Consider the following 27,546-nt stretch of genomic DNA (forward strand, 5'->3'; position numbering starts at 1 on the left):
CTAAGAGGCGGTTATAGTCGTGCGTCTCCGCCCCGTATCTTTTCCATTACCCAGTGGGGTTAGAGAACTGAGGCCACGCCCACACGCCGTGCCGCCTTCTCCTGGCTGAGTGGCGTCGCGACGCGAGGGCTGCCGGAAGCGACTCCGCAGAGGTTGACGGGATCGTGCTGATGTGGCCCCCCCATCCCCCGCCCCCTCCCGGCATGTCGGAAGAAACCCGACAGAGCAAATTGGCTGCCGCCAAGAAAAAGGTAAAACCGTGCGGGCTCGCGGCTCCCTGACCCCTCCGAAGGCCGGGCCATGGCCGGAGTTTCTGGGGCGAGCTCCTCGGCGCCCCTTGGCGGCCCCCCCAACAAAGTCTTCGCAGCCAGTCCCGCCCCCCCAGCCCTCCACCCCCCGGCTGCCCAGTCTCCGCCGCCTTCACTCGTCAGCCCCAGGTGACTTTGGGCCGGTGACCCCCGGAGCTTCCCACACCAGGCTTGGCCTTCGTCTCCTGTCGCCCAGAACCGGACCTCCGCAGCTCCCTGCTCTCCCTAACTCCCGGACTCCGAAAACCTCGGTCCTGGCCTTTGCATTCCCCCCACCCGCACCCCCACCTGACAACGCGGAACGACGACTCGGGCGTCGCTAGGGACGAGTGCCATGTGGCTACGTCATTATGCCCCTCGGAACTGTAGTTAATGCCTAGGAAACTCGGTGTTAAATTTTACCACCCAGCTCCCACTGTGTTTTCACATCCTTTCCCGTCTCTCTGGGTCCCGGCACCAGCTTGAAAAAGGGGACTCGGGGGGCTATGGGACCTAGGTCGGACCTGGGTTTCAGGCTACCTCACCTCTAGAGTTGTACCCCCGTCGTTTGATGCTGATAGTGTAAAAAGCCTACACATCCCCCAGTGATCTCCAAACATTGACAGTATCTCTGGGTGGCCATGGGGAGACGGTGTTTGGTTTAGTTTGGTTTTCTCCCGGGTCTCTATCCAGAGAGACGTTCACATTTTTAATCGGAAGTTTCTACTTCACATTCTAATTCCCTGTGATTCTGAGACCAGAGGGCCCGTCACTCAGTATTCAGTGCTCCTTTGAGGAGCAAATCCAGGGAAACTGAACTTCACAACTGGGAATCTTTCACAAATCATCACCTCAACGTGGGGCAGCCCAAGTGCCACAGGATAAATATGGGACTGATGGATCAGTTTTGCTTGATTTTCTTGAGAGAGGAAAAACCTTTTATACTAATATACTTAGGGATGACATTTGCGTGGATTTGTATGATTATAATGGACTTCTCTCTGAAATGTGTTGGGATTGTCCTCTTTCGGTTATGTTCCCAGATTCACTAGGGGTGTGTGTCTTCTCTGCTTTCTGCCATTAGGATACATTGATGTAAAATTTTGGGAAGTTATTGGTGTGCAGCTGTAACAGGGATGGAAGAAGGGACCTTAATGTCCGATTAGCTGTTTACTTTTCCTCTTCTGCTGCTGATTTTGCCCCCTAGCAGCTGCTGATTGATGTAATCCCAGAACTGAGTCAGAAGGCTGAGTTTAAATTTCATTGTTGCCTTTTATTGCCGCCTTTTGCTCCTGGCCACATTATCAGTCCATTTCAAGTCATTGAGGACGACAGCCCTTGTAGGGTTGTTGTGGCATTAAATCAGAAGGCGAAGAGTATTTTGTAAACTTTGTAAAGTAGGATGTGGATCCAGGGGGCATATAGTTCTCATGAGCCTCACTGCTTTTCCTTTTTACAGTTAAGGGAGTATCAGCAGAAGAACAGCCCTGGTGTTCCTGCAGGAGCTAAGAAAAAAAGAAAGATCAAGAATGGCAGTAGCCCAGAGACAACCACTTCTGGTGGTTGTCCATCACCTGAGGATGTGAGTCTTGCCTGACCGCCTTCCGGGGATGAGGCACTCAAGGGGCACCAGTAGAGGGTAGTGGTTAAGATTGTGGAAGAAATGTCAGATATTGGCTAAGAAGTTTGGGTTTGAATTCTCCCTTTCCCTCTGCGGGGGATATGGTTTTGGGCAAATTGCTTAAGCTCGTTGGATTTCTGTTTCCACATTAGTAAAATTGGAGTAATACTGTCTTACACCAAGGAAGTTGAAATGAGATTGTCATCGTTTTTATAATAATCCCCTAAAATAGCGCCTGGTGCAGAGTAAACTTTCAATAAACCATAGTTGCTAGTTGACTTACTGCTCTGGTGATATTCCCCAGCCTCATGGGGAAAGCCAGGCAGTGAAAACAGCCACTTGCCCTCACACTTTCCATTTAGAAGCCCCAGTAGAGCTCCAGAGTGTGGTGAGGAGAGGGCCTCAGGCACTTGGATTAGGAGACCATCTGAGTTTTAAGACCATCTTTGCCACCAGCTTGCTGGTGGGAAAATCACTTCCTCCTCTGGGCCTCGGTTTCCTCATCTGTAAAATGATACTGGTGGATCAGCTTATTGTCTTTCAAGCTTGTTTTTTAGCTGTAGCCCCTCTCCCCCCACTTTGTGCAAGTGGACCCTTTTTCTGAAGTCTGGTTTTTAAAAGTCTAGGCCTAAGAGTCTAAGAAGCTATTAAGAGCTGCATTGTTCATCTGAGGAGCTATGTGACTGCATTGTTCAGGGGACTTTTCCATCTGTTTGCTTCCCTTGATTTTTGCCTTTGAAGAGGCAGCAAGCAAGTGGCTACTTGGAAAAATGACCCAGGCCGTGGTATTGATCCCTTCTGACCCCTTTCTCTCTCCTCCGGCATTCCATTGCCCCAGCCCGTCTTCTTCCTCCCTTGACTCTCTTGCCTCTCTAAGCCACTTTTCTCTTTCTCCCCCGCCCTTGTTTTTCCCTTTTCGCCTCCTCTAGATTCAGGACATTCTGGAGGTGCTGGTGTCCGACCTTAACCGCTCCAATGGGGTAGCGATCCCCCCATTGGACAAGTGGAAGGTGAGGCAGTGCCAAGACCCCCTCTCTCTGGCTTGCTCCCTCCCAGCTCTGCATGCCCTGAGGCGTCTTTGTTGTGGGGGAGACTTTTTCTCTGGCTTATTTTATGTTGCTGTCATTAACCCTCGGCCTGTTCACGTCTGCTTTTTCACCTGCTTGGTTGATTGGGTTCTTCCCCTTGCCTCCCCCCCACCCTGCCCCCACCATCTTTTATTGTCTTGGAGAAGGTGAGATGCTCCTTGGAGGTTAAAGGTAACTCGGGAATAGTTTCTGGAGCAGGTGTGTGGGATTAGGGCTCTTTGAGCCTCCAATTTGAATGCCCGGTGGTGTTCTCAGACTAAGGTTAAATAAAACCACACCTTCAAGTCTTGCCCCCTGGGCATCTATATCCAAAAGACCAGTAGACCACAAAGCAATTTGTGATTTTTTTTTCTTTTTTTTCAGTTCATCAGTTCCTTTTGGTTTGGCGGTGGGGAAGGTAGGGTTAAGAGAAAAGGAGCTTACTTTATAAAAGTTACAAGGATTGAGGTTATTTTTCAGTGAGGCTCACTGTAAGGGATGTGAGGCTCACCGAACACATGAGTGGTCAGGACATTCTGCCCCGTTCTCTTTAAAACCCACTGGACGCAGCGGTATTCAGCGGGCCATTGACAGCAGACAGCTGGTGCTGGTGCTGGAGAAAACAGGTGAAAGAGGCAAGCCAGGATGTGGCGGCATTCCAGACGCTCAACTGAGGCCGAGGTTCCTTCTAGATGGATTCCAGGCTGGAGAGGGTGGCATTTGAAGCTGGTTTGAGGATTAGAAGTGGGGAGCATTCATCCATACTGCGAGTAGGGGACCCAGGCAGAGGGTGTGGTCACAGGTAACCACCAGGACTATGAGCTCACAGAGTCCTTTCCAGAAAGAAGGGTAGCCTGGGATGCACCTGGACTAGGAGAAGACCTCCTCCAGACATGATATTGGCACTTCTTCCTTAATTAACTTCCTCGGGGAACATCTCCCAGGCCAGAGGAGTAGGACTGGAAGGGGGCCAGGTCCTGCTGGAGATGGGCAGGGGGAGAGGGGTGGGGCCAGGGCCCCTGTGGCCAGGGTGAGAGAATCTTCAATTATCAGGACTCCTCACACCCAGTCACTCAGGTCTGTCCAGGTGCTGTGACTCACCCTGTTGGCTCTCAGAGGAGACGCTGGGTGGCCTAGGGAGGGAACGTGGGCCTCCAGCAGTCCCGAAGCCCTGGCTCGCAATCGTCTGCTCTCCTGGAAATGAAGACCTGTAACCCCATGTTCCCTTCTTGTTTTATTTATTATACTTTTTTTTGCTGCACTGCACAGCTTGTGGGATCTTAGTTCCCCAACCAGGGATTATTGAACTCATGTCCTTTTCATTGGAAGTGCGGAGTCTTAACCACTGGACCACAAGGGCAGTTCCCTTGTTGTTTTAAAATCCTCTCTATATCAGTAACTGTCTCCCACTTAAGTTTTCTACTCTAGTGAAAAAAAAGCAAAAAACTAGGCCTGTGATTACAGTATCCTAGGCAGAGCTGATGACGTTTCCGGAAATGAGGAATAATGTATAGAAAAAAATGTTGTTTTTTTTTCTTTTTTAATGGAGTGGGACGTTTGAGGGGAGTGGACAATGTTTTTTGAAATTCCATACTTAGTTTTATGATTCAAAGTTATGAAATAACTTGGTTGTTTACTAAATTGTCATAGTCTGTATATTTCAGTCTTCAGACAAGTCCTTTTTTCCCCTTCTGAGCTCTCTTGTTTCTAATGCCTGGGATCCCCGGGCACCAAGATGCCAGGAGGGACCCAGGGCTCCCCAGGGCCCATGGCTAAGAGTGTGCTCCCCTCCCTCGAAGTCTCACGCCTCGCCAGCTGCCAAACCCCTACTCTTACCTATTAGATTCAGGAGTACAGGTTGGCAAGGCAACACCAGGTTCTGGGATCAGAGGTCGCAGTGTGGACAGTTACCATGCCAACAGTTTGATTCTTCTTCAACTCCCCAGGCTCTGTGGTGCTTGCTCTAAGGAGGGCAGTAGATTTGAGTTTTCAGAGGCCAGGGCTGCGGTGTGCAGAGAGCAGGCTGCCTTTTCCCTCAGGAGGGGTGCAGCCTCTCCCTTCCAGATCCACCTTGGCTGGCCAGGCCTTGGCTGCCTTGCAGTCCTGCCTGGGCAAGCTCAGCTGGTCAGTCCTCTTCAGTCTTACCTACTGAACATTAGCTCTGGAGCCCGCGGCTTGGACTCAGTGTCAGTCAGGCCTGAGCCTGTAGAGAGACCGAGTGGGGCTCGGTCAAGCAGGTGGATGGACCCACCTGGCTGGAGGAATAGGGGACTTCTCTGTGGCCCCTGGTCCTCACACCCACGGTTCTTCTCCAGGAGGCCAAGAGTAGATGTCTTCTCTCGCTTTCTCAGCTGTTCTTGGCTGGGTAGGTGTTTAGGAGCTAGGAGCTTGGGCTGGGGTAGTGGCCACAGTTCTCTTTCCACCTTCTAGAGCAGGAGGAGCCTTCTTGTTTGGCGGCTTCTTTCCCAAAAAAGGCATGACTTGAGGACACACCCAGTGGTAGGGAGGAAGGGAGAGCAAGAAAGAGGAGGCAGACGCTCTCTTCCTCTATCACTGCCATGTTCTGCCCAGCAGGGTCCCAGGGGAGGGTCACTCTGACACAGACTGACCCTCTGGAAAAGCAGTGCCTGCTTCTCCCTGAGCCAGCACACCTTCCTTTTAACCTGCTGTGGCTGCCACAGGGCAGCCTGGCCCTGCCTCTGGCTGAGCTCCACAGAGGATGACGCCCCATGTTCGGGAAGCAGGCCTCATGGCCCTCACCCTGAGCCTTGGTCCAGAAGGCGGCAGAATGGCCCGAGTTCTGGGCGAGCCGTGGCCACACCCCCACGTGGCTCCCAGCGCGTGTGACTGTCGCTGACTGCACGACGCCGGTCCTGCCCGCTCTGCACCCCTGCACTCGTGACAGCGAGGTGCTCTTTGCCCTGTGTGGCCCTTAACACCCTGCTGTGTTCTGTGACAGGCGCCCAGAGACCGCGCCGCTCCTGTTACACCGTCTGCTGATGACGCCGTGCCACCCGGCGGTGTCCCTTCCCCCAGTGCTAGTCCCCCCCGTGTCACTAGCATGGCATCAGCTCAGGTTTGTGCCTCTTCCCCTTGGCCCGCTCTGTGTTCGCCCCCCTCCTGTTTCCCAGAGGACTGGACCTCCTGTGGACCCTCGTCCTTTTCTTCCAGGTATCTTGGCTCTGTGAGCCAGGTGCCCTTCCTGAGGACTGGGATGGGGGAGCCCAAAACCAGACTCCCCTTAAGCTTCAGGGAGATGGAAAGTGGTTGGAATGAGCTTGGTGCCTGTGGGTGGTTCTTAATAAAAATCTAATGACCAATTCCTGTGTTTCTTCCCAAACAGAACCATGATGCCAACAACAGTTCTGGTCTCATTGACGAAAGCACGTGAGTGTCTCCCATGGGGGCAGCAGTCCCTAGGCCACTGCCCCGTGAACCCCTCTTTCCCATCGAGCCTCCTGCACCCCTGACTGCTGTGTTCATCCCCAGATCCTTTTCGTCCACTGAGAGCCTGCGACAACTGTCTCAGCAGCTCAACGGTCTTGTGTCCGAGGTACCCCCAAAACTGGAGCTCGGCATGGGTTCGAGTAGGAGGGGAAAATATGACAGAAAGAAACTGAGGCAGAGACTCCCCAAAGGAAGGGAAGATTCTGGGACCGGGCAGCTTGGCTGGATAATGTTTAGCTGATCATTGCTTCTCTGAGTCTCCTCTTTGAAGCTATGCAAATGAAGGGGTTGGATGATGAGATTGGTTACATCGTTTGATGCTGCGGATGAGAGTTCTTTGGGAGGGGAGGGACAAAGGGGAACTAAAAACCAGGAGAAACTGGCACAGGGGAGGGATTAGGGGCAGGAGGCAAGTTAGGCAGAAGAGGAAATGTTGCCAGTTGATGGGGAAGGCAAGATGCTGGAGGGGGTCAGAGAACATCTCCATGTGAGCCCTTTCATCTCTCCTAGTCTTCGTCTTACATCAATGGGGAGGGCCTAGCATCTCCTGCCAACATAAAGAATCTGGAGGTAAGTGGGCCTGCACTGTGGCCCAGTGACCCTACAGGCCAGCCCTGCCCCCCACCTCCTCCCATGGTGGGGGCTGGGTGCCCCACCCAGCTGAGACAGCCCAGACACCCCCCAACCCTAATGATTGCTCTCTCTACCTCTCCCCCACCTCTCCTCCACCTCCTCCTCCTCTCTGCATGCGCCTCAGAGCCGGTACCAAGAACTATCAGTAGCCCTGGACTCCAGCAATCTAACAAACAAACAACTCAGTAGCAAGATAGAGGAATTGGTAAGAGTCCGGTATTGTCCCCTGATCCATGCTGCCAAAATGGGGCTCCGGTCTCACGTTGGGGCTCTTGAAGGAAGGGGCTGGGGATCCCTGGTGCCAAGGGAGAAGGGGGTGCTGCGGGGCCTAGGTCTCAACTGGGGGACCCTGGAGCATGGCGTGCAGCATGGCTCTCTGTGGCTGCTCTCTTTGCCTACTCTGTTCTTCAGATACCTCTGCTCGAGTCCTCCCCACCTTGTCATGGGTCTGTTGCCTGTAGGGGAGGCACTAGCTTGACTGGTGTGTTCCAGCCCTGACCCGGCCCCTGATTTGTTCCGACTTCGACCTTGGACAAGTCACCTCTCCTCCTTGGCCTTTAGTTTCCTGAGGAGGTAGAATCAGAGGGTGTCCAAGGTCCCTTTTAAGCTCAAAAAAAGGTTTCAAGGTCCTTTTCATTCATGTCGTATCTGTGTTGTTAAGAACAGAACCTGACCTGTGGTGTGCTTGCTCAGCAAACATTCCTTGAGTGCGAGCTGGCAAAGGGTGGTCTTCACCTTCTCAGGCTCCATTTCTAGAGGTTAATGTCATTGCCCTTCAAGGGAATCAGATCCAGACTCTTGCTGCTGTAGCCATGAGCAAAACCTGCCAAGACTCAAAGTCTCTTAGCTCGAGAAGCGTTCGTTCATTTGTGTCCCCGTGAACCCTCCCTTTCTAACCCCTTCCTGGCCCCTGCCTGTGGCCTCTCCTCCTTGGTCTTAGGATCGTGGGGAAGGAGGACAACCTCAGTCACCTTCCTTTGCCTCTCCCCACAGAAACAAGAGAACCAGGAAACTTTGGATCAACTGGAAAAAGTAATGCAATTTCTTTGTTTCTTCCATGGCTAATGGGGCTTCCCTGGTGGCTCAGTGGTAAAGAATCCACCTGCCAATGCAGGAGATGAAGATTCAATCCCTGGGTCAGGAAGATTCCCCTGGAGAAGGAGGTGGCAACCCACTCCAGTGTTCTTGTCTGGGAAATCCCATGGACAGAGGAAGCCTTTCAGGCTACAGTCCATGGGGTCGCAAATGAGTCAGACACAACTTAGCAACTAAACAACCCATGGCTGATGGGTTTGGGGGAGGATTCAGATGTAGAGGACCATTCTCCTCTTGGCTGCTTACAGCCTGGAGGAATAGGGGGCTTCCCCCTTGCCCTCCTTGCCCGTCTTCCACTCCTGGGGCGCCAATTGTCTGTTCTCATTGGTGGGCCTGTCCTGGGCCTGTGGTGGCATCCCCAGGTGGGGTACATGTCCTTTTCTCTTTCACTTTTGCCTCCTCCCAGTAAGAGTTGTTTCTTCTCTCTTTCTGCAGGAAAAAAAGGAATTTGAGCAGAAGCTCGCAAAGGAACAAGGGGCTCTGAGAGAACAACTCCAGGTGAGCGGGCTCTTCCGGCCCCTGTGGCCCCCGGAAAACTTTGCTTTTCTGCAGTCTCAGCACTCGCTTGGCCTTTCTCCGAAGGTCCACATTCAGACTATCGGGATTCTGGTGTCAGAGAAGACGGAGTTACAGACAGCTCTGGCCCACACCCAGCAGGCAGCTAGGCAGAAAGCAGGTGGGAAGCTCGGCACCCTTTTACCCCTGGGCCAGCTAGGCCTTTGGTGGGATTCCTTCTCTGGACTTGCCCTCTCTGCTGTCATTTCAGGGGAGTCAGAGGATCTTGCTAACCGCCTGCAGTCTTCCAGGCAGCGCGTGGGAGAGCTGGAGCGGACTCTGTCTGCCGTCTCCACGCAGCAGAAGCAGGCCGACAGGGTGAGCCCAGCAGCGTGCCCATCCATTGGAGGTCATGGGGAAGGGTTGTGAGCCTAAAGGTCTCTGCGGCAGGATGGAGTGACTGGCTGCCCAGACGGCAGCAGTGTCCTTTCTTGCTGCTTTAGAGCTGCGTGGTTGTGAAACGCAGTCTGGACACGAGTCAATTGCTGTGGGCGCGTTGCGGGGAGGGGTGGGGGAGTGCCACCTAGAGTGAATGCTCCATGAGCCCAGGGCCTGAGCACCAGCCAGCCCTGCCTTTACCTGAGCGTGGGCTCTGGCTCAGGCACTGGGTGTTCAGCTGTGAAGGTTCAGATCAGCATTTTTAGCCCGTGACCACACCAGAAAGGGAGAAGTGCATGTGTGTAATATATATGACATGTCAGAAAGGACTCATAAAACCCAAGGAAGGACTTCCCTGGTGGCCCAGAGGCTCTCTGTGCTCCCAGTGCAGGGGGTACCTAGATCCCACATGCTGCAACTAAGACCCAGCGCAGTCAAATATTAAAAAAAAAGCCCAAGGGAGAGGAATAGGGTGGCTTAAAGACCTGTCAGTGGCACCCCACTCTAGTACTCTTGCCTGGAAAATCCTATGGATGGAGGAGCCTGGTAGGCTGCAGTCCATGGGGTCGCACAGAGTTGGACACGACTGAAGTGACTTAGCAGCAGCAGAGACCTGTCACTTTTGTACCTTCTGAGTTTGGGGCTATGTGATTATCCCATCCATTCAAAAAATGGACAAAAGATTACAATGCAATTTAATCCATCCCTCATATTCATGCCCCAACCCCAGGGCAGAAAACAAGGCTGAAGAATCCCAGGTCTAAGTGATTTTAGGCGAGCTCCTTAACCTCTAATATTCCGCGTTCACCGATAAAATGGAGATAGCAGCTGCCTCCCATGGTGACTGTGAGTTGGGAATGTTGGCTAAGAAAGTGTTCAGAAAAGGTTCAGATGTGATGCTGCTAACAGTGAGAACGGTGGCCAGCCCAGAGTCAGACCGCCCCACCTGCCTCTTCCAACCTTCCCGAGTTCTTAATAAAACCAAAGGAGAGCATGAGCTTGGATGTGCTTTGAAAAAATGTAAAGCCTCACACCAGGTGAGGACATGTTGCTGGGAGTTGTTCTGTTGCTGCTGTTGGTCTGCATTTTCCGCCTGCCTTCTCCTGACCTCACCTTTCTGTGTTCACAGTACAACAAAGAATTAACCAGAGAGCGAGATGCCCTCAAGCTGGAATTATACAAGAACAAGTAGGATGGGGGGTGATGGGGGGGACTGGGAAGTGGGGGAGATCCAAGGGAGTAGGGTGAGAAAGAGGGTACACGTTTGGACGTGTGCAGAGCTAGGCTTTCAGTCAGCCACACCCCTAACCCCTGCCATGGCCTCAGGCAACTCGTGTTTTCTCTCTGGGCTGCCGCTTGAGACTTCTGGTGCTGGGGGGTCCCTTCCAAAGCGACTTTTATGGCAGGAGTCGTGAGTGGATCATGGGAGCGTTCTTCTCTGTTCAGTACTCACACCTCCCTCCATCACCTCTGGCCACAGTAAGAACAACGAGGACCTGAAGCAGCAAAACTCAGAGCTGGAGGAGAAGCTGCGGCTCCTGGCAATAGAGAAGTCAGCCATGCAGCTGGGCGTGGAGGAGCTGCAGAAGAAGCTGGAGATGTCAGAGCTGCTGCTGCAGCAGGTGGGGCTGAAGCCCTGGGGTGTGCAGGCCTCACCTGGCGGGGCCTGGCCTCTCGGGGTCATTGTGGTGCCTTCCGACCTGGAACCAGAAAGTTTGGATCCTTGTTCTGGTTCTGCCATAGACTTCTCTAGAGACAGGAGAAAAAGTGGGACCTTGTCCAGATCTCTGGAGTCTGATACGGCTTATTTATTTATATATATATATATTTTTAACAAGAAAATATTTTAATACTTTCGTAGCACAAAATTAAACTGAGACAGGTTAAGAGGAATGTGAGGGGATCTAGAAAACCATAAATTATAAAGCATTCTAGTTGAAAACCGTTGTTTTATGTATGATATTGGGTTGGCCACAAAGGTCCTTTGAGTTTTTCCATAACATTGCATGGAAAAACCTGAGCAAACTTTTTGACCAAACCAATAGTTGTAAGGCCAGCCCATGAATTTCTGCTTCCTTCCTCTCGGATGCCAAGCCTCCAGGTAGACAGAGTGCCCAGGTCAGTTTCTTCATTGTTTCAGCATGCCCAGCAAGTTTCTGCCTTCCTGCCACCTGTAAGGGTATGGTTAAAATACGCCATGTTCATATATTGGAGTACTATGTAACCATTATAAAAACTTAAAGTTATCTTGTTTCTGGCAAAGTGAAATTAAGAACCATATATGATACTATCCCTGGTACTATGTATCCGTGAAGCATGTTTGCATACCTGTGGAAAAGGGTGAAGAAGGATATACACTGGATTGGGGAGATTGGGAGAACTTTGAACACTTACTATCAGAATTGTTCACACTGAATATTTAGTGAAAATAAAGCTTGTAGACATGGTACTAACAATATTAAGGATAACCCTGAGCTGAACGTTGACTTTTTAGGGGCTGGGCGTTGCGTGGATCAGCCTGGGCCCCCCCAGATCTAACCTTGTTTTTCACCATCCAGTTTTCTAGTCAGCCTGCCCCTGATAGCAGCCAGCAGTTACAGCAGGCCCTGGAGGAGAGGGCACAGCTGGAGACCCACGTGGAGCGGGTGAGGCTTTGCAGAGGGAGGGGTACAGGAGACCCCAGGTGACCAGGAGCAGGTGAAGGCCGCCCGTGATAGCCCCTGCTAACTTCTGTGCCCTTCTCACAGCTGAAGGATTTGGTGAAGCAGCTGCAGGCAGAAAGAGACCAGTATGTGATGAATCTGAAGGAGGAGAATGCCATATGGCAGCAGAAGATGCAGCAGGTGTTGGAACAGGTGAGGTGTGACCTTCGATCCACCCCCGCCCCCTCCACCTTAGATAAGTCGCTTGGTCTTCCTGGGCATCATGTCACTTGCTGTGCATAGCTGGAGGTGGGGGTGGACGGGTACGGTCGCCCAGCCCTTACTTGACCGAGAGGTCCATGTGCGCCCCCGCCCCATCTCTGTGCTTTGAGCAGATGACCAAGTTGAAGGAGGAAAAGGAGCGCAGCATGTGTCAGGCTCAGGAGCTGGAGAGCAGCTTGGCCGAACTGAGGAACCAGATCGGTGAGCTGGGCCCCAGGGACCTGGGGATGGAGGCCGGTGTTGGAGGTGAGTGAGTGGAAGGGCATCTTGGCCCAGGGAAAGAGGTCCATACCAGCAGTTGGCAAGGCTTGCAACTTCTTTGAGCCTCAGTGTCCCCATCTGCAAAGAAATGGGTGAAGTGTGCCCACTGTGGTCTGAAGCATAAAGAGCTCTGAATGTGTCTTGAAAGATTGAGCCAGGAAGCCAAGATTGGGGACAAGGAGCCTGAGTTAGGAGCTGTGGACCCCGAAGAGGGTGCTTTGGACATGGCCCAGCCAAGAGACCCTGATGGTTTGCTCCCTTCCTCAGCTGCGCCCCCGCCCCAGGAGCCCCCGGCAGGGCCCTCGGAGACAGAACAGTGGCTGCAGGCAGAGACTGAGCGGCTCCAGAAGGAACTGGAGAGCCTGGCCGGGCAGCTGCAGGCACAGGTGAAGGACAACGAAAGTCTGAGTCACCTGAATCAGGAGCAGGAGCAGCGGCTGCTGGAGCTGGAGCGGGAGGCTGAGTGCTGGGGGGAGCAGGCAGAGGAGCGCAAGCAGATTCTGGAGAGCATGCAGAGCGATCGCACCACCATCAGCCGCGCGCTATCCCAGAACCGCGAGCTCAAGGAGCAGCTGGCCGAGCTGCAGAACGGATTCGTCAGGCTGGTACGCAGCCCTGCCTGCCCAGCCCGCTCTCCTCCCTGGCCAAGCCCTTTGGGGGTGGGGTGAGATACTTAACCCCTCTGGCAGCTTTGGTTTTCCCACCTGTAAAATGGGTGATATGGACCTTTCATGACTGGTGCCCACAGAGGCACCCTGGGAGCCAGAAAGCCCCGCTTGGAGGGACGTGGGAGGGTGTGGAGGTGGGTGGACTTTCCTACCTGGCTCCACACTTCCCTGAGCTGTGGGAGCCAGACACCAGGTTCTGGGGTCTCCAGCTGCTTGGGGTGGACTCACCGCCCCTCTCTCTGTGCAGTCCAATGAGAACATGGAGATTACCAGTGTGCTACAGTCCGAGCAGCATGTCAAGAAGGAGCTGGCCAAGAAGCTGGGCCAGCTGCAGGAGAAGCTGGGGGAACTGAAGGAGACGGTAACCCCTGTCCCCAAAGGAAGGGCTAGGAGACAGGCACCCCCCTACCCAGGCAGGGGGGTGGGGGCAGCCAGAACAGGTGACCCTGGGGTCCTTCAGAACCTGTGACTGATTATCCCCTGGCCTCTGACTTGCAGAGTTGGGTAGCCCTATGCCATAGGTCCTTGTCCCTGCTAGAGGCATTAATCCCCTAATTAGAGAAGAGAGGATAGACATACGGTGGCTGGCTCCTTGGGTTATATTAAGAGGAAGTTAGCATTTTTCTCCTAGAAGCATTGGGGATTAAAGGAGAATCCTGTAGGTAAAGCCGCAGGCATTCAAGTGTGCGCCTCACAGCTGTTGGCTGGAAAAGCTGTTTTGCTTTTCCACTCACCCACAGCCTCGAGTTAAGATAGAAAGAAGCTTGCTATGAGGGGTGAGGCTGGGTGAAGCCGGCACGGGGCTCTGGGCGAGGAAGCTGGGGCCCGGGCAGCCAGTGGAGCTCTGCACAGTGTCCGTCTCTGACCAACGCGTCTGTGCCCAGCCTCCCCAGCCCAGGGGCTCAGACTGTGGAAGCAATCCACCCCCCGCCCTTACGCCCAGGGTCTGCCCGCAGGTGAAGGTGAAGGGCCAGGAGGTTCAAGATATGCAGCAGCAGCGGGACGAGTGCCTGAACCACCTGCAGCAGTACGTGGCCGCCTACCAGCAGCACGTGGCCGCCTACCAGCAACTGGCCTCACAGAAGGAGGCGCTGCACAAGCAGGTGCTACTGCAGACTCAGCTCATGGACCGGCTGCAGCACGAGGAAGTCCAGGGCAAGGCGGCGATGGAGGTGGCCCGCCAGGAGTTACAGGAGACCCAGGTGAGGGCGTCGGAGCACTGGGCCCCTGAGAGGGAAGGCCTGCAGCCTGTGTCCCTCCTCACTCTCTTCCCTGGCCCCTTAGGAGCGCCTGGAAGCTGCCAACCAGCAGAACCAGCAGCTTCAGGCCCAGCTGACCCTCATCGCTGTGCCTGGGGAAGGTCAGTGGGAAAGCCTGGAGGGAGGACACTGGCCCGAGGAGATGGGGACATCTGGCAGCATGGCACCGAGTTGTTGTTCAGCCCTGAGTTAGATGAAGCCACGGGGACAGCGGAGCCTCTTCCCCTGGCCGCTGGCTGGCGCAGGGCTGCAGAGTGAGGCTGGGGGGCAGAGCTGGACTCCGAGCTTTCTTCTGGGCCTGCTCCGCCTCCGTGGTTGGGGGGTCTGAAGACCCCCTGTCTGTCCCCAGCAGGAGACGGACTGGACAGTGAGGAGCAGGATGAAGAGGCTCCGAGGCCTAAGCTGAGCGTGCCAGAGGAGCTGGAGGGCCGAGAGGCCTTGGTGAGCAGACCTGCCCGCTCCTCACCTGTCTCATTCCCCTCACTGCCACCCCATCCCACCCCCAGTGGTTCCTCTCAGACCTCTTCTTCATGGTTTCCTCCTTCCATCTTCTCTGGTCGTCCCCCAACCTCCCCTGGGAGCCATGGTCAGCCACCATGTTATCCTCCAACTACAGGCGTGTGCCCCGAGACCCCGCGAAGGGGCGTGTGTCTCTGCCTGCCCACCCACCTCTCGCTGGTTCTGCATGTCCACCACAAAAGCACGTGTGCTCTCTCCCCCGCAGGTGGAATTTTTCCACTCGGCCTTGGCCAGCGCTGAGGATGAGCAGGCCCGGCTACGTGGGCAGCTGAAGGAGCAGAAGCTGCGCTGCCAGCGCCTTAGTTACCTGGCGGCCACAGCCCAGGACGGGGTGGAAAAGGAGGCCCCTGCCCCCAGGACTGGGGGAGACAGTGTGCCCACGGAGGCCCACCAGGCCCTCCAGGTGGCCATGGACAAACTGCAGGTGCGTGAGCTGCCCCCCAGTGGGGTCCAGGAAGGGTGGGAGGCCCTGTGGGCAGGTCACTGCTGAGCCCTGACCCTGCCCTTCTGGCCTCAGGGCCGCTTTACGGAGCTCATGCAGGAGAAAGTGGATCTGAAGGAGCGGGTGGAGGAGCTGGAGCATCGCTGTATCCAGCTGTCTGGAGAGACGGACACTATTGGTGAGTGGGGAGGCGGGGCCTGGGGCAGGGGTCGGGGGCTGGATGGGGGCAGAGCTGCATTGCATCTGAGCCACATCTGCCCTTCCCACCTCCCGCAGGAGAGTATATCGCCCTCTATCAGAGTCAGAGGGCGGTGCTGAAGGCCCGGCATCAGGAGAAGGAGGAGTACATTAGCCGGCTGGCTCAGGACAAGGAGGAAATGAAGGTGGGGTCCTTCTGCCCGTCTCTGCAGGCAGGGGTGGGGTGCGGCGGGGCTGCTGATCACCTCTCTCTCCAGGTGAAGCTGTTGGAGCTCCAGGAACTAGTTTTACGTCTGGTGGGTGAGCGAAATGAATGGTATGGCAAGTTTCTGGCTGCCCAGAACCCTGCTGGTGAGCCCACTACAGCACCCTGTACCTGCCAGGAACCTGGCACTGCTGACAATGAGAGTGGTGAGTAACTCCCTCGGGGGACTGGTGGGCAGGCAGGGGTGAGCTGGTACACCACTCCAAGCCCTGCCGCCCTCTCTCCCCAAAGGTCTCCAGGAGGTGAGCCTCGCTGACAATGTGGAGCCCCCCCAGGGGGCCCTGCCAAGCCAGACAACCCCTGAGAACCCCACCACACAACAGATCATGCAACTACTGCGTGAGATCCAGAACCCCCAGGAGCACCCAGGCTTGGGCAGCAACCCCTGCATCCCCTTCTTCTACCGAGCTGACGACAATGACGAAGTGAAGATCATGGTGATCTAGTGGCCTGACTCCAGCAGGCAGAGAGATCACAGACATGGGGCCCCGGGGCTTTGTCCCCACCCATCCCTGCCTCCCCATCCCTCCTTCCTGCCCCCCCCCATCCCTAGACTAGCACGCTGAAACCCTTGAAAAAGGGGTATAAGCCCCCCGTCCAACGAGGGGAGACAAACAGGTACAGACCCCTTGCCATCTTGGCCAGGGCTGTGTCTTCATCCCTGAACTGTTCATAGTTCCAGGGAAACAAAGAGCCAGAGGTTCAGTTAAAGGCAGTTTATTTAAGAGGCAAGCCTTCTTGTGGAGCAGGGGCTCCCTGGTGGCCTCCTCACCCCTACCAAGGAGTCCTTTCAGAGGGGCTCATGCATCCTCTATTCAGAGGCACTTTGGGGCCAAGTGCCCCCTCCTTGCCCAGCTTGACAACTGGGTAGCACTCTCACAGGCCTTGGGACAGTTGGGCAAATTGCGGCCAGGCAAGGACATAAGCTGGTGGTGGAGTGGGCTCCCTCCCCAGTGTTTATACTGTAACTGTGTAACATTTTGTATATTCTGGAGGTAGGGCAGCCCCCCGTTACCTCAGCAGAGGTTGGAGCTGGTGAATGGGGAGGAACTTCTATTAAATATTTGGGGCTGGGGAAACTTATTTATTAATAGTATAGGGTAGAGAGAGAAGGTGGAGGCGGGGACGGGTTTGTGCCCGGGTGATACGACTCCTGTTTCATTTGTTTCACTTTTTATTTCTGAATAAATGAATTTAGCCATACTGCTTGTCTTGGTGTGTGCCTTGTTTCTGTCACTGGGTCCTGGGGTCTGTGCCATGAGCACTGAACAGGGAGTGGGTCCTGCCAACAGAGGGCAGGCTTCTGGTTGTGCCCATCTCCAGGGTGTCTGGGCACATCCAGCGGGGCTGTTAGAGATCTTTTGAGGCCTGTCACCCACTGCTGCCTGGTGAAGCCTGGGGGACCCCAGGGGGACTCCCAAGAGGCTCTCAGGGGCCGTCCTGCCTTAATAGCGGAGTAACTCAGAAACTGGATCTGATCTCAGGGAGGGAAAGCAGAGCGCCACAGCACCAAGTGCTGACTTCTGGCCCAAGTGTTTTCCATTCCATCACCCTGTCCCTCCACAGTGCCTGCCTGGCCCACGCCTCTCCTCCCGGGCCCCCTGGTGGCCAGAGCAGGGTTTGCAGGATCAGCTGACTCCAGGTGCTTTCCCAGTAGGCCTCGGAAAGGATGGGGCTTTCCCCGCTCCCCAACATCTTAAAGCATCGTATCGATAGCTGGGCCCTCCCCCATCCTTCACCCCAATGTTTAAACCCTAACCTCCCCCCAAGCTCCACAGCGAACACAAGGCCGCAGAGGACACGCTGTTCCCCGTCGTCCAGAAATGGGTTTTATTCTCAGCTGAGAGACAGCAAGACTGGTAGCGGTCAGAGAACCATAGAGCTGCCAGCACAGCACCCCCACGCTCAAGGAGGGAGTTGGGACAGGAGGATGGCAGAGGGGGCGCTGGCTGTCCACAGGCCGGGCATGACACGGGCTTATTGGAGGTGGCACGCTTTGGAGGGGATGTCAGGGTGACAGGTGTTCCCTGGTAGTTGGGCCACAAGACTTCTCAAGGACAGCACGGTGATTGGTTCCTGACACTGGAGGTGAGGCTTGGCCATAGATACGTTTGTGTGTGTATATATATATGAGTATTTATAGATATTTATAGAGCGGGGCAGGAGCAAGACCACAGAGGGGCACAAAGTTTCACCAATGTCACGCCTGGATGTGTCGGCTCACCACTACAGCAGACTAAGTCACAGGTGGAGGGCAGGCTCTGGGGCTGGGTAGCCACTGTCAAGTCACAGAACAGCCGTCCAGGCAGGCTTGGAAAGGGAGTTCTCCGAGGAATAGGAGGGATCTGGTTAGAGGTCGAAGGGGGGCCTGGGGCTCTCAGGACGGGATGGACTTGCCTGACCCGATCGGCTGGCAGTTGGAGAGAAAGCAAAGAGAGAACGGGAGAGAGAAAAGCGGGAGAGAGCTGGTAAGGCAAAGGCAGCCAAGCCCGGAGGTGGTGGGGGGAGACGAGGGCATGGGCAAGGGTTCTGGAAGAGAGGAGAGAGACGAGAAGGGGGAGGTGGAAGGGAAGAAACTGGAGATGGGCAGGGGCCAGAGCTTCACGGGGGCCTGGGGTAAAGCTGGGGGCGGCCCCACCCCACCACTCAGGCTGCTCTCTCACACGCCACCAGGCAGTGCACCCACAGCTCCAGACACGTGCTCGGCCCCCTCTGACATCCCTCTTCTCCGGTCTCCCCTCCCATGTTTTTCAACCCACTGGCCTGGGGCCATCCCTAGCCTCAGCGGGTGTGGGACCGTGAGCCCCACGCAACAGCCCCCAGGCCTGATGGCGAAAGATAGGAAAAAAAAGAACACTGTTCGAACCAGGAGGCTAAAGCTAACAGCATGGCTGGAGGGAGCACTGGAGGCCCCTCTGGGTGGGCGGAAAGCCCGCGAGTCCCCCTGGGGAGGCAGGGAGGGCAGGCGGCCGGATGCCAGCGGCCATAGGCTTATAAGTCTAAGAGGGGAGCCTCAGCTGGTCGGGGGGCCGCAGGTCGTGTAGGTGAGGCTGGGCCCTTCCTGCTGGGGAAAAGCAGAAGAGCAAGAGTCAGCGCAGGTGCAGAGCGGCCGGTGGGCTCACTGGGCGAGTCTAGGGGGCCCAGCTGGGGTGGAACTCAGAGAAGCCGACTCGCCCAAGTCCGCAGACACTGTCACCCCCTTGGCCGAAAAGGGTAGGTCACACCTAGGAGCAACAGGTCCAGGCTTCAGGGAGCCTGCGGGCTACCTAGCATGCTCCACCTGGGGCCGAGGAGCACGCTGGAGTGATGAGACCACAGAGGCCGAGGAAGGGGCTGTGAGACCTGCCTGCCTATGAGGTGTGCTCTGGGCCGACGGTGTGGATGGGACACCAGGCCCTCCTAAAACATTCAACCATCAGAGTCTTCACCCCCAACTGCTGCTCAGCTGCTGGCACGCTTGAGGAGGTGGGACTTGGACCTCCCCTGCCCTGAAGCTCTTCGGGTCTGAAGAGCTCCCTGGCTGGGAGCCGGCTGCCCCTGTCCGGGCAGCAGGGTTCACTCAGGTCAGGGAAGGAGTCTGGCACCCCAGGGTGAGGTTCCAAGGCCTCTCTGCCTCCTGAGTCCAGCCCTACACACCACTCTCGCCAAGCTCCCTGCTCCTGACACCGTGAACCATGAGCTCTGTGCTCTTTCTGATGGCTCCAGAGGGCACCCCGGGGGGCTGCCAGCTTGGGTGTGGAGCCTGACCCAGGACCTCCCCAGGCTCTTGCCAAGGAGCTTGTGGGCGGCGGCACTGAGTCCCGAGGCTCGCTGAGAAGGGAGGTGAGAGAGCCAGCTGGCAGCAAGGACAGGAAGAGGAAAGAGTAAGTCTGGAGCTGCAGAAGGGAGAGGGAGGGGGGTCCTGCCTCTGAGGTCCCAGGTGCGCCCTGCAGTGCGGAGCTGGTGCGGCAGGGGGCAGACACACCGTTCATGCAGCAGGCGGAGAGGCCTGTACCTACCGTGGCTGACACTCCTCAGGGGTCACTGATAGTGATTCTGAAAGACAGCACGAAATCAACATGGCAGTTCACACGCACGGATGGGGCGGGGCCTGGGGCTGGGGGACACGCACACGCACACGCCCGGGCGTGCACACACATGCGGTGAGGCCCCACGGCCCTGCATGCACACGCTGACACACATGCCCACAAACAACACGCATACACCGCCCCCCACCCCCACCCCACCAAGGCCCAGCAACCTTGCTGGCTGGTGGCACGTGCAGCGTGGGTCTGGGGCATGCAGCCAATGGGCACACTGAAGCACACGCAGGGCTGCGGTCACAACACAGAAGCTTGCTCGTCTGCCCACACACAGGAGGCAATTTGCACCAGCTCCCTGCACACTCGTGCCTGGCGTGCTCAGAGGGCCACCTGCATTGCTCCAGAGGGGACAGGCCTCGCTTTCTTAGGGTCCAGCTCTCACATCTCCACCCAAGAGCCTTATGTGGCTCCCTACTGCCCACGGCATTGAGTCCCAACAAGACAACCTCTTCAGCAGACTTTGGAGTTTCTCCAACCTGCTCCACCCCACCCAGGGCAATCTTTTTTGATTCTTCCTCGTTCTATCTGCACTCTGCTCTTGCCAGCAGCTCTTAATGCATTCCACACTAAACCTTTGCCCACCTGCTGCTCCTTACACCAAAGCCTTCCTGGCTCCTCACCACCTGAACCTTATCTCAATCAGCTCTGGGGTCTCACTGAAGTCAAGCTGCCTTGAAGCTCCCCAGACTGCTCTCTCCCTGAGGCCATGACTTCCCATGTGTCAGTCAGAGTTGTAGCAGGTACCAAATATTACAGCTCTCATGTCACACCTCAGCACAGGCCTGGGCATCTATCTCAAATACCCTTAGAGATCTGAACTCAGGTTGGAAGTTGGCAGAGAGTTTCTATGGCCACTTTTCCAGTTAATGTGGTATCTCTATCTATAGTTGCTGTCTCCCCTGATCCCGACTCCAACCCTGGGAAGGCAGAATGTTAAATATCATTTCGTAGAAGGGAAACTGAGGCCCTGGAAGGGAAAGCGACTGGCCTAAAGGCCTACTCCAGTCCAGTGTCCCTGAATACCACCATGCTGCCTGCTTTAACCCCTTCACCTTGGCCATCAGGTCATCACAGAGCAAGCCCCATCTGTCCTTCATTTTAGATTCACGGATGTTAGACCCATGGCCCTCCCTTCCAGCCATCTGGAAACATAAATGGATGCTGTTGGTCTGATGTGTTCTTCCTCAGAGAACATGGCCAGTGCAGACAGGGCAGACTGAGTTAGAGCAGAGTGACCTTCCTTGAAAGAAGGTCATGGGTCAAGAAGGCAAAGGCAAGGGATGACACAGAATCCTTTTCCCTGGAAATTTCTGGGAATAGGCAGCCTTTGCCCACTCCTGCCCTCACACCCACCACCTTGGTCCAGGCTGGGTGGGGCCAGAGGCAAGGGGAAGGAAGAAAACCATCAGGCTCTCCCATGGTTCCCAGGCCCCTTTCCCAGCTGCTACATGCCCTACCACATGCCTGGGTGCCATTCTTACACTCTCACACCCGTGTGCACGCCCACACACACATATCACACACCTTGCTGATCACACAGTCACAACCTGGCCTCTTTTCCTGTGGGACAGAGGCCGGACAACCTCGAGGACAGGTCCAAAGGTTCAGGACTGGGGAAGTGGGGGCACCAGGGTAGCCCTGAGTGTAAGTGAACAAAATCTACCCATCCAGAGAGGATTTGGGTTCAGATCCTCAGACCTGAGGTAGGCTCCCTAGGGGCTGGGAGACAGCAGTAGAGGATGGAATGGAGATTGAAGGAGAGCGGCTAGAAAGGAAAGAAGGGATGCATGTGGGGGAAAGAGAGAGTGAGAAAGGAGGGAAGCGCCATGCAAGTGCTGGAAAGAAGAGGGCAGGTGGGATGAGCCCCACCGCCCCCTTCCCAGAAACGACCACCTGCGGGACTCAGCGCTCCCTGGGGGCAGGCTCCGCCAGCCCTCGGCCACACCCCCGGTGGCTCTGGCACCCACGGTCCGAGTGACTTGGACGGAGAGACCCGGCTCTGGCGACCCAGGCCGATGCTCCAGGATCCGGCCCCACCTCCCTCCCGGTCACTCCCTCCCGGCGATCTCTGCCACCGCTTTCAGCCCCTACTCACCTGGGGACCCCGGGCGGGGCGCGGTTGGGGCGCGAGGGCACCTGGGGGGGAGGACCGAAGGGGTCAGGGGAAGCCCCCGGCCTGGAGGGCACGGGGGGCGCTCCCCCCAGGGCGGACCCAGCAGGCGGAGGCCCAGGAGCAGGGCCCCGCGACCCGGGCCGGGCTGGGGGCACGGCAGGGGCTCGGCGCTGCGGCGTGGGGCTGGACGTGGGTGACCTGCGGGCGACAGAAACAGAAGGACAAGCCGGGGAGAGATAAGCTGCTGCGTCCCACACCGAGGCCCCGCCCGCAGCCTGGTGCCGGCCACGCCCATGCGCGCAAGCCCCCGCCCCTCTCGGCCCTGGGTTCTCTCGGGTGTTTAAGCCCGCCCCCTGCAGAGGATCCAACTTCCCTGCTCCACCCCGCCCGGCAGCCAGCGCTCCACGGCAAGCCCCGCCCCGCGACAAGCCCCGCCCTCTCTAAGCTCCGCCCCTCGCTCCAGGTGGGAGCCACCCCGGTGACGCGGGCGCGCCACTGCCCGGTCCCGGCCCTCCTCCCGCGGGCCCCGGGCTGGGGGGCTTTGGGGCCGTGGGAGCCGGCCCTGGTACCTGCGTCCGGTCGGTACGCTCTGCACCTGCAGCCAGGAGTCGTCCACAGGCGGGGGCATGGGCGTGCTGACAGTGGTCGTGTTGATGTCGCCGATGATGCTGAGCGCCTCTTTGAGTGCGTGGTACATGCGCAGCATCTCGTCACGCCGCTGCGCCTGCTCGGCCGACTCCTCCATCAGTGTGTTCTGGTCCCCGCACGAATACAGGTTGGCCAGCAGCTCCGAGAAGATGAATTCCTTGGTCTGCGAGTGGGCAAAGAGAGGAGAGGGTTGGACCCCGAGGCCTGTACCAACCAATTTGCCCTCCCCTCCCCGGTCCTTCTAGGAATTGGAGCTCGGGTATGGGGCTCTGCCACTGCCTAAACTTAGAGATCTCCCCTTGCTTCCCCCCCTCCCTCACTTGCCCTTTTTCTCAGATGATCCAGAGAAGAAAAGTGAACTGTTCAGGTCATAGATCTAGGAGGGACACCCAGGGGTTATTAATATCACGCATCAGGACTGATTACTCAGCCTTATTCAGCCTCAGTTTCCACATCTGTAAAATGAGGTGAATGAATACTAAGTTGCTTCAGTTGTGTCTGACTCTTGGCGATCCCATGGACTGTAGCCCACCAGGTTCTTCTGTCCATGGGATTCTCCCGGCAAGAATACTGGAGTGGATTGCCATGCCCTCCTCCAGGGGGATCAAACCTGCGTCTCTTATGTCTCCTACATTGGCAGGCAGGTTCTTTACCACTAATGCCACCTGGGAAGCCCAAAATGGGTAGTTACACCCTTTCCAAAGACTTGTATGTTCCACTGGACCAAAATAAGGAAGATGACAGTTTAATATGTTCTGAGCCCTTGAGTACCAGGTGGGAATGTGTGCCAGGACTGGGTGAAATACGAGTCTGTGTTTAGGAGGTGGGTTAATGTTCTTAAAAATCCCTCAATGTTACCTGGTCCAGGCTCTGGAATATTTGTGGAGGTTTTTTATGCCATTGGCTTGGGTCTCATTTATTTGTTATTTAAATATACATTGAGCACCTATCACATGCTGGGCACTGTGTTATGCACTTTATACTCATTTAATTCTCTATTATTATCCATATTTTACAAATAAGGAAACATAGGCTCAAAGAGGGTAGTTGTTTGCTTAGAATCACACAGGGAATTTGTGGTAAACACAAGATTTCAACACAGTTCTAATTCCTCTAGGGCCATTTTTTTTCATTAAGCTATAGGTGGAAGTGGTTCTGGGGGGTATGTATTTCAAAACATGGTCTCAAAAGATGCAGATTCTGAGCCCTTTCTAAAAAAATTTAAGCATGTCTGGAACAATTTGGTTGTGTGAATTTACGCAGTAATATGTGAAGCTCACATGACGTTTCTGTCAGACAGCTCTAGCGTGGACCCCTGCCTCCCTCCCCAGATTCAGTCCCATGTGGCTGGCCTGTGTCTACCCAAGGCCAAGCTGGCCACCCACTTCCCTGGTCCTACTGCCCCCCACACGGTGGTGAACCCACGTTGTTGATCATGAGATGCATGATTGTCTTGGGCATGAGGTCCCGGACAGTTTTGTTGACGATGGCCATGTATGAATCCACCAAGTTCCGGATGGTCTCCACCTGCCGCTCCAGCTGTGGGTCCATGGAGTGCATGAAGCTGTCTGAGCCGTTCTCCTCCGTCTCACTGGCCTGCCATTGAGAACAGAGGGCATCAGGGTGGCTGGACCCTCAAAGCCAGGTTCGAGGCATCCCCAGGGTCCCAGCCCCTTTAAGGATGGCTAGAATGCTGGAGCACAGAGAGAAACTGGTGGCCTGCATAAGACACCAGCTCCCCCATGCTCTGGGTCTCTGGGCACGAGTGCCCACCCTAGTGCCTCTCAGCACCCCAGACCCTCATTCAGCTTCGTCCTGGCTCTGACTCTAGTACCTAGAATTTGCCTTACTTTTCCAGTCCGTAAATTAGGAAAAGGACCTCTCCTAGGTCCCTTCCGGATTCTAAAGACCTGGTCAGATCTGGCCCTAGGCTAGAGATGCCTTGCAGAGGGTGAGGGAGGCGCACACTCACTTTCTCTTTGTCCTGGGAGGCCCACACCGAAGCCACAGAGGTCACCACATCAGCATTGCCACCACCGCCGCCGCCACCAGTGAGCATAGCCGAAGCAGACACACAGAGAGAGGAAAGAGGAGAGCCCAAGTAAGCAATCTGGGCACTACACCCCAACTCGAAGGCAGCTCTCAACTTTGTCACAGTGAAAGAGGGGAGAAAAGTGAGGGCAGTCACAAGAAACCACCATCGTACGAAAGAGATACAGGAAATGCCATCTGCAGCAGAGAAAGGGTCATGGAAAACGGCATTGGAGAAGGATGGGAGGAGGGCTTAACTCTGATCCCACGCCGGGGAAGGAAGGGGGAGAATCCCTGCTATTTCTGAGCCCAATATCTTGAAAATATGGCATGACTTGGCATCACTGAGGGTGGCTCCCCTGCAGGACCCCTTATTTTAAGCAGCTTGCCCCTCCCTTACCTCCCCTGCCACTCACCCCAACACGCTCAGGGTACACGCCAGCCCTTAGAAAGGAGGCCTTCCAGCTATCCACCTCCTCCTGTGTCTCGCAGGCCAGCTCCAGCTGCCGATAATCCTTGTAGACATTCCTGCAAGGTGGGGCCGGTGGTGAGGGGAAACAGGGCAAAGCCCCTTCACCTTGGTAGTTAACGGCACGCATGGACAGGGGTCATCATGCCTGCAGGGCCAGTCCTGGCTTTCTCATTTCCCAGCTGCGGCAAGTCCCTTCCTCTTTCCCAGCCTCAGTTTTCTCATCTAGAAGATGGGTTAATAATAACAATTCCTGGGACTTCCCTGGTGGTCCAGTGGTTAAGATCCCATGATACCAATACAAGGGGCCCGAGTTCAATCCCTGGTCAGGAAACTAGATCCCACATGCCGCAACTAGAGAACTTGCGTGCCACAAGATCAAAGATCCTGTGTGCTGCAACTAAGACCCAGCACAGCAAAATAAATTAATAAAAAGTTAAAAATAGTAACAATTCCTGCCTTTTAGGGTCATTGTGAGAATTCAGTGAAATGAGCAGTAACATACTCTATTAGAAAGGGACTGAGCCACCCATGACAGTGCAGTCCTTGGTTTAGATCTCAAGCCCCATTGCCCCCTCCCTGGCTTTCTCCTCTTGGCAGCTGTATTGAACCTGCATCTCTGAATGGGAGAAAGGCCCCTAGAGTCAGCCCTGGGTTGGGAGGGGAGAGGCCTGGTACTGCCAGTATCTTACCCAGGACAGTTACTAACAAAGTGCTTGCAGAAGGGGAGGAAGGAGGGAAGGAGAGACAGAGGGGGAGAGGGAGGGAGGTCAAGTGGGAAGGAGAAAGGAAATGTGGGCGGGGGGCACAGGCCAGGAAGGGAGGTCTTGACATGAGTCTAGCACAGAGTAGAAACTCAACAAATGTTTGTCAAGTGAATGACTTGCTGGGGGGCTCAGGCAGGTGCCTCTCCCTCTGGATCTGTGTGTGCCATGGGGGCAGGCAGGCACCTCTGCTCTGTGTTGAAGAGGGCAAAGATGTGCTTGCTGGACATGAAGCCCTTCTCCACATCCCGCAACTTCAGGTTATCCACGGACAGCATGTACTTCTTCTCTTTCTCCTGAGGGGGAGCAAGGAGGAATGGTGAGGTTGGCGCTGTTCTTTGCCCTCCCCTTACTCCGTAAGGATGCTCTGCACTGGGGTGAGGGGTTGGGGTGGGCACCTGGGACTAGAGACCACCAGCCCCCTAGCACTGCTCAGGCGCTATCTGGTGAGAGCCTGGCCCCAGAGCCCTGGGCCTGCCGGACACCGTGGCTCAAGCCCTTCCCACCAGCTCTGCATCTGTGCCAGAGCTCAAGAGCCTGGGGTGGGGAGGCTGAGCTTGGTTCCCACATCCCGCCCCAAGCAAGCCCTGGATACAAGCCAGGCCAGCCCCAGCCAGGGACCCCCACACTCGGCCTCTCTCGACCCCGGCCTGGCCAATGGGGCCCGCGTTGGATAAGCCTCTGACTTCATTTCCTGACTGGAGAGACAGGGAAAGGTGGGGGCCACCAGGGCCTGGCGTCTTCAAAGGGCTGGCTCAGCCCCCTCCCATGTGTTAACAATCAGACAGACACACAGCACAAGCCTAGAGGTGGTGAGTGTGTGCAATGTATGGGGTTGTGTTTGTGCAAATCCATGTCCGCCAGAGCACGTGCCCTCTCACCATTGTCCCTGTGCCCGTGTGTTCTTGTGAGTGCATGACGGTGCCTGAGGAGGTGCCAGTCCGACCGTGCGGGTGAGCATGTCTGTATGTGTGCAGTTTTTTAGGTGTGCGCAGCAATTATAAATATCTGTGTGCTTGCACGAATGTGCCTCTGGGACACGTACATATAGTTTACATAACGGGCTGAACCTGGTTTATCTGTATCGTCTGGAAGGAGCTATGCTTATCTGTGGGTGGCATGCGGGTGCCAGGCCTATGCGCACATGTGTCTGTAGGCTGCTCTGTCCTACAGACAGAGGGGCAGAGCCCCGGGGTCTTCAGAGGAGGTACCCGGGGATGTGGCTCTGGGAGGAGGGGAAGGGTGTCTGCTGCCTGTACCCCATTAGCCCACCCAACTCCACTGGGCCCATGCCCTGGGGTGGGGTGGCTGTTGGTGTGGGTCTGGAGGACTCCGGGCCTTGCCCAGGATCTTGGGCGGCAGGGTCGGGTAGGGGCGCTGGGTTTAGGAGGACCCGGCTCCCCGTCATCCTGGTGTCTTCCTACCCACCTCCCTCTGACCGCCCCTACCCACCACCCACCCGCCTGGCTGTCCAGCCACATAAAGCCCTCTTTATGCCAGGCGGGTGGCCGGGAGCCCTGGAGGGCGGCTGGGGGAGGAGAGGAGGAAGTCGCACACACGGCCAGGGAACATCTGGAAGCATTCGAGGGAGGCCCCGCCACCACCCGCCCTGGGGTTGGACCCAGTGAGGAGCAGCCTCCTCCTTCCTGCAGGCCGGCCCCCTCCCCAGGCCCCTCCTTCCCAGCCACAGCTCCCGCTCGCCCCTGCCACGTCAAAGGAGGCAGAAGGGGAGTCAGAGCAGAGAGGGGACCCTGGACCGGTTGGGCTGGGCTGGGGGGCCTTGCATCTTCAGGACACGGGCCGAACTCACACCCGATGGA

The 27,546-nt window shown here is 56.0% G+C and overlaps 2 protein-coding genes across 18 annotated transcripts in view; one reads left to right on the forward strand and one right to left on the reverse strand.

Moving 5' to 3' along the window:
- The first annotated feature begins 92 nt into the window (after positions 1–92).
- Positions 93–16,825, forward strand: GOLGA2 (golgin A2). 9 transcript variants are annotated; one of them, XM_055399231.2, is made up of 27 exons: positions 93–251; positions 1,747–1,869; positions 2,838–2,918; positions 5,935–6,051; positions 6,319–6,362; positions 6,465–6,528; positions 6,933–6,992; positions 7,180–7,260; positions 8,049–8,087; positions 8,586–8,648; positions 8,733–8,826; positions 8,917–9,023; positions 10,213–10,271; positions 10,564–10,705; positions 11,642–11,728; positions 11,831–11,938; positions 12,121–12,208; positions 12,536–12,873; positions 13,184–13,297; positions 13,893–14,138; positions 14,221–14,296; positions 14,545–14,636; positions 14,920–15,138; positions 15,232–15,334; positions 15,433–15,539; positions 15,612–15,765; positions 15,851–16,825. In XM_055399231.2, exons 1-27 carry the CDS (start codon positions 171–173, stop codon positions 16,063–16,065), a joined length of 3,102 nt encoding a protein of 1,033 aa, XP_055255206.2. In that variant the 5' UTR covers positions 93–170; the 3' UTR covers positions 16,066–16,825. The 9 variants fall into 9 exon arrangements, with proteins under 9 accessions (XP_055255206.2, XP_055255207.2, XP_088697253.1 ...); XM_055399232.2 differs by having other exon boundaries at positions 14,548–14,636; XM_088841127.1 differs by having other exon boundaries at positions 8,733–9,023; positions 14,548–14,636.
- Positions 16,826–17,430: 605 nt separating this feature from the next.
- The window catches only part of DNM1 (dynamin 1), a 44,034-nt gene continuing 33,918 nt past the window's right edge, over positions 17,431–27,546 (reverse strand). For 2 of the 9 annotated variants that reach the window (XM_088841129.1, XM_055399242.2), the window contains 6 exons: positions 25,913–26,022; positions 24,910–25,021; positions 23,888–24,058; positions 22,384–22,625; positions 21,797–22,012; positions 17,431–18,683 (listed from right to left, as the gene is read on the reverse strand). In XM_088841129.1, coding sequence (XP_088697255.1) covers positions 18,611–18,683; positions 21,797–22,012; positions 22,384–22,625; positions 23,888–24,058; positions 24,910–25,021; positions 25,913–26,022 — 924 coding nt within the window. In that variant the 3' untranslated portion in view covers positions 17,431–18,610. Of the gene's footprint in view, positions 18,844–19,617; positions 19,655–21,796; positions 22,013–22,383; positions 22,626–23,887; positions 24,059–24,909; positions 25,022–25,912; positions 26,023–27,546 lie in introns of all 9 variants that reach the window. The other 7 variants (XR_016038519.1, XM_088841128.1, XR_008682393.2 and 4 more) reach the window with 7 other exon arrangements.

Source organism: Moschus berezovskii, chromosome 11, assembly GCF_049115385.1.
Source record: "Moschus berezovskii isolate FMDL1 chromosome 11, NW_MosBer_1.0, whole genome shotgun sequence".
Classification (NCBI taxonomy): Eukaryota; Metazoa; Chordata; class Mammalia; order Artiodactyla; family Moschidae; genus Moschus; species Moschus berezovskii.

Coding starts and splice junctions, on each gene's coding strand:
- GOLGA2 (XM_088841127.1), top strand. CDS start 171: ATGTGGCCCCCCCATCCCCCGCCCCCTCCCGGCATGTCGGAAGAAACC. Junction 9,024..10,212: donor AGCAGAAGCAGGCCGACAGG/GTGAGCCCAGCA, acceptor CTGTGTTCACAG/TACAACAAAGAATTAACCAG. Junction 14,139..14,220: donor AGGAGTTACAGGAGACCCAG/GTGAGGGCGTCG, acceptor CTGGCCCCTTAG/GAGCGCCTGGAAGCTGCCAA.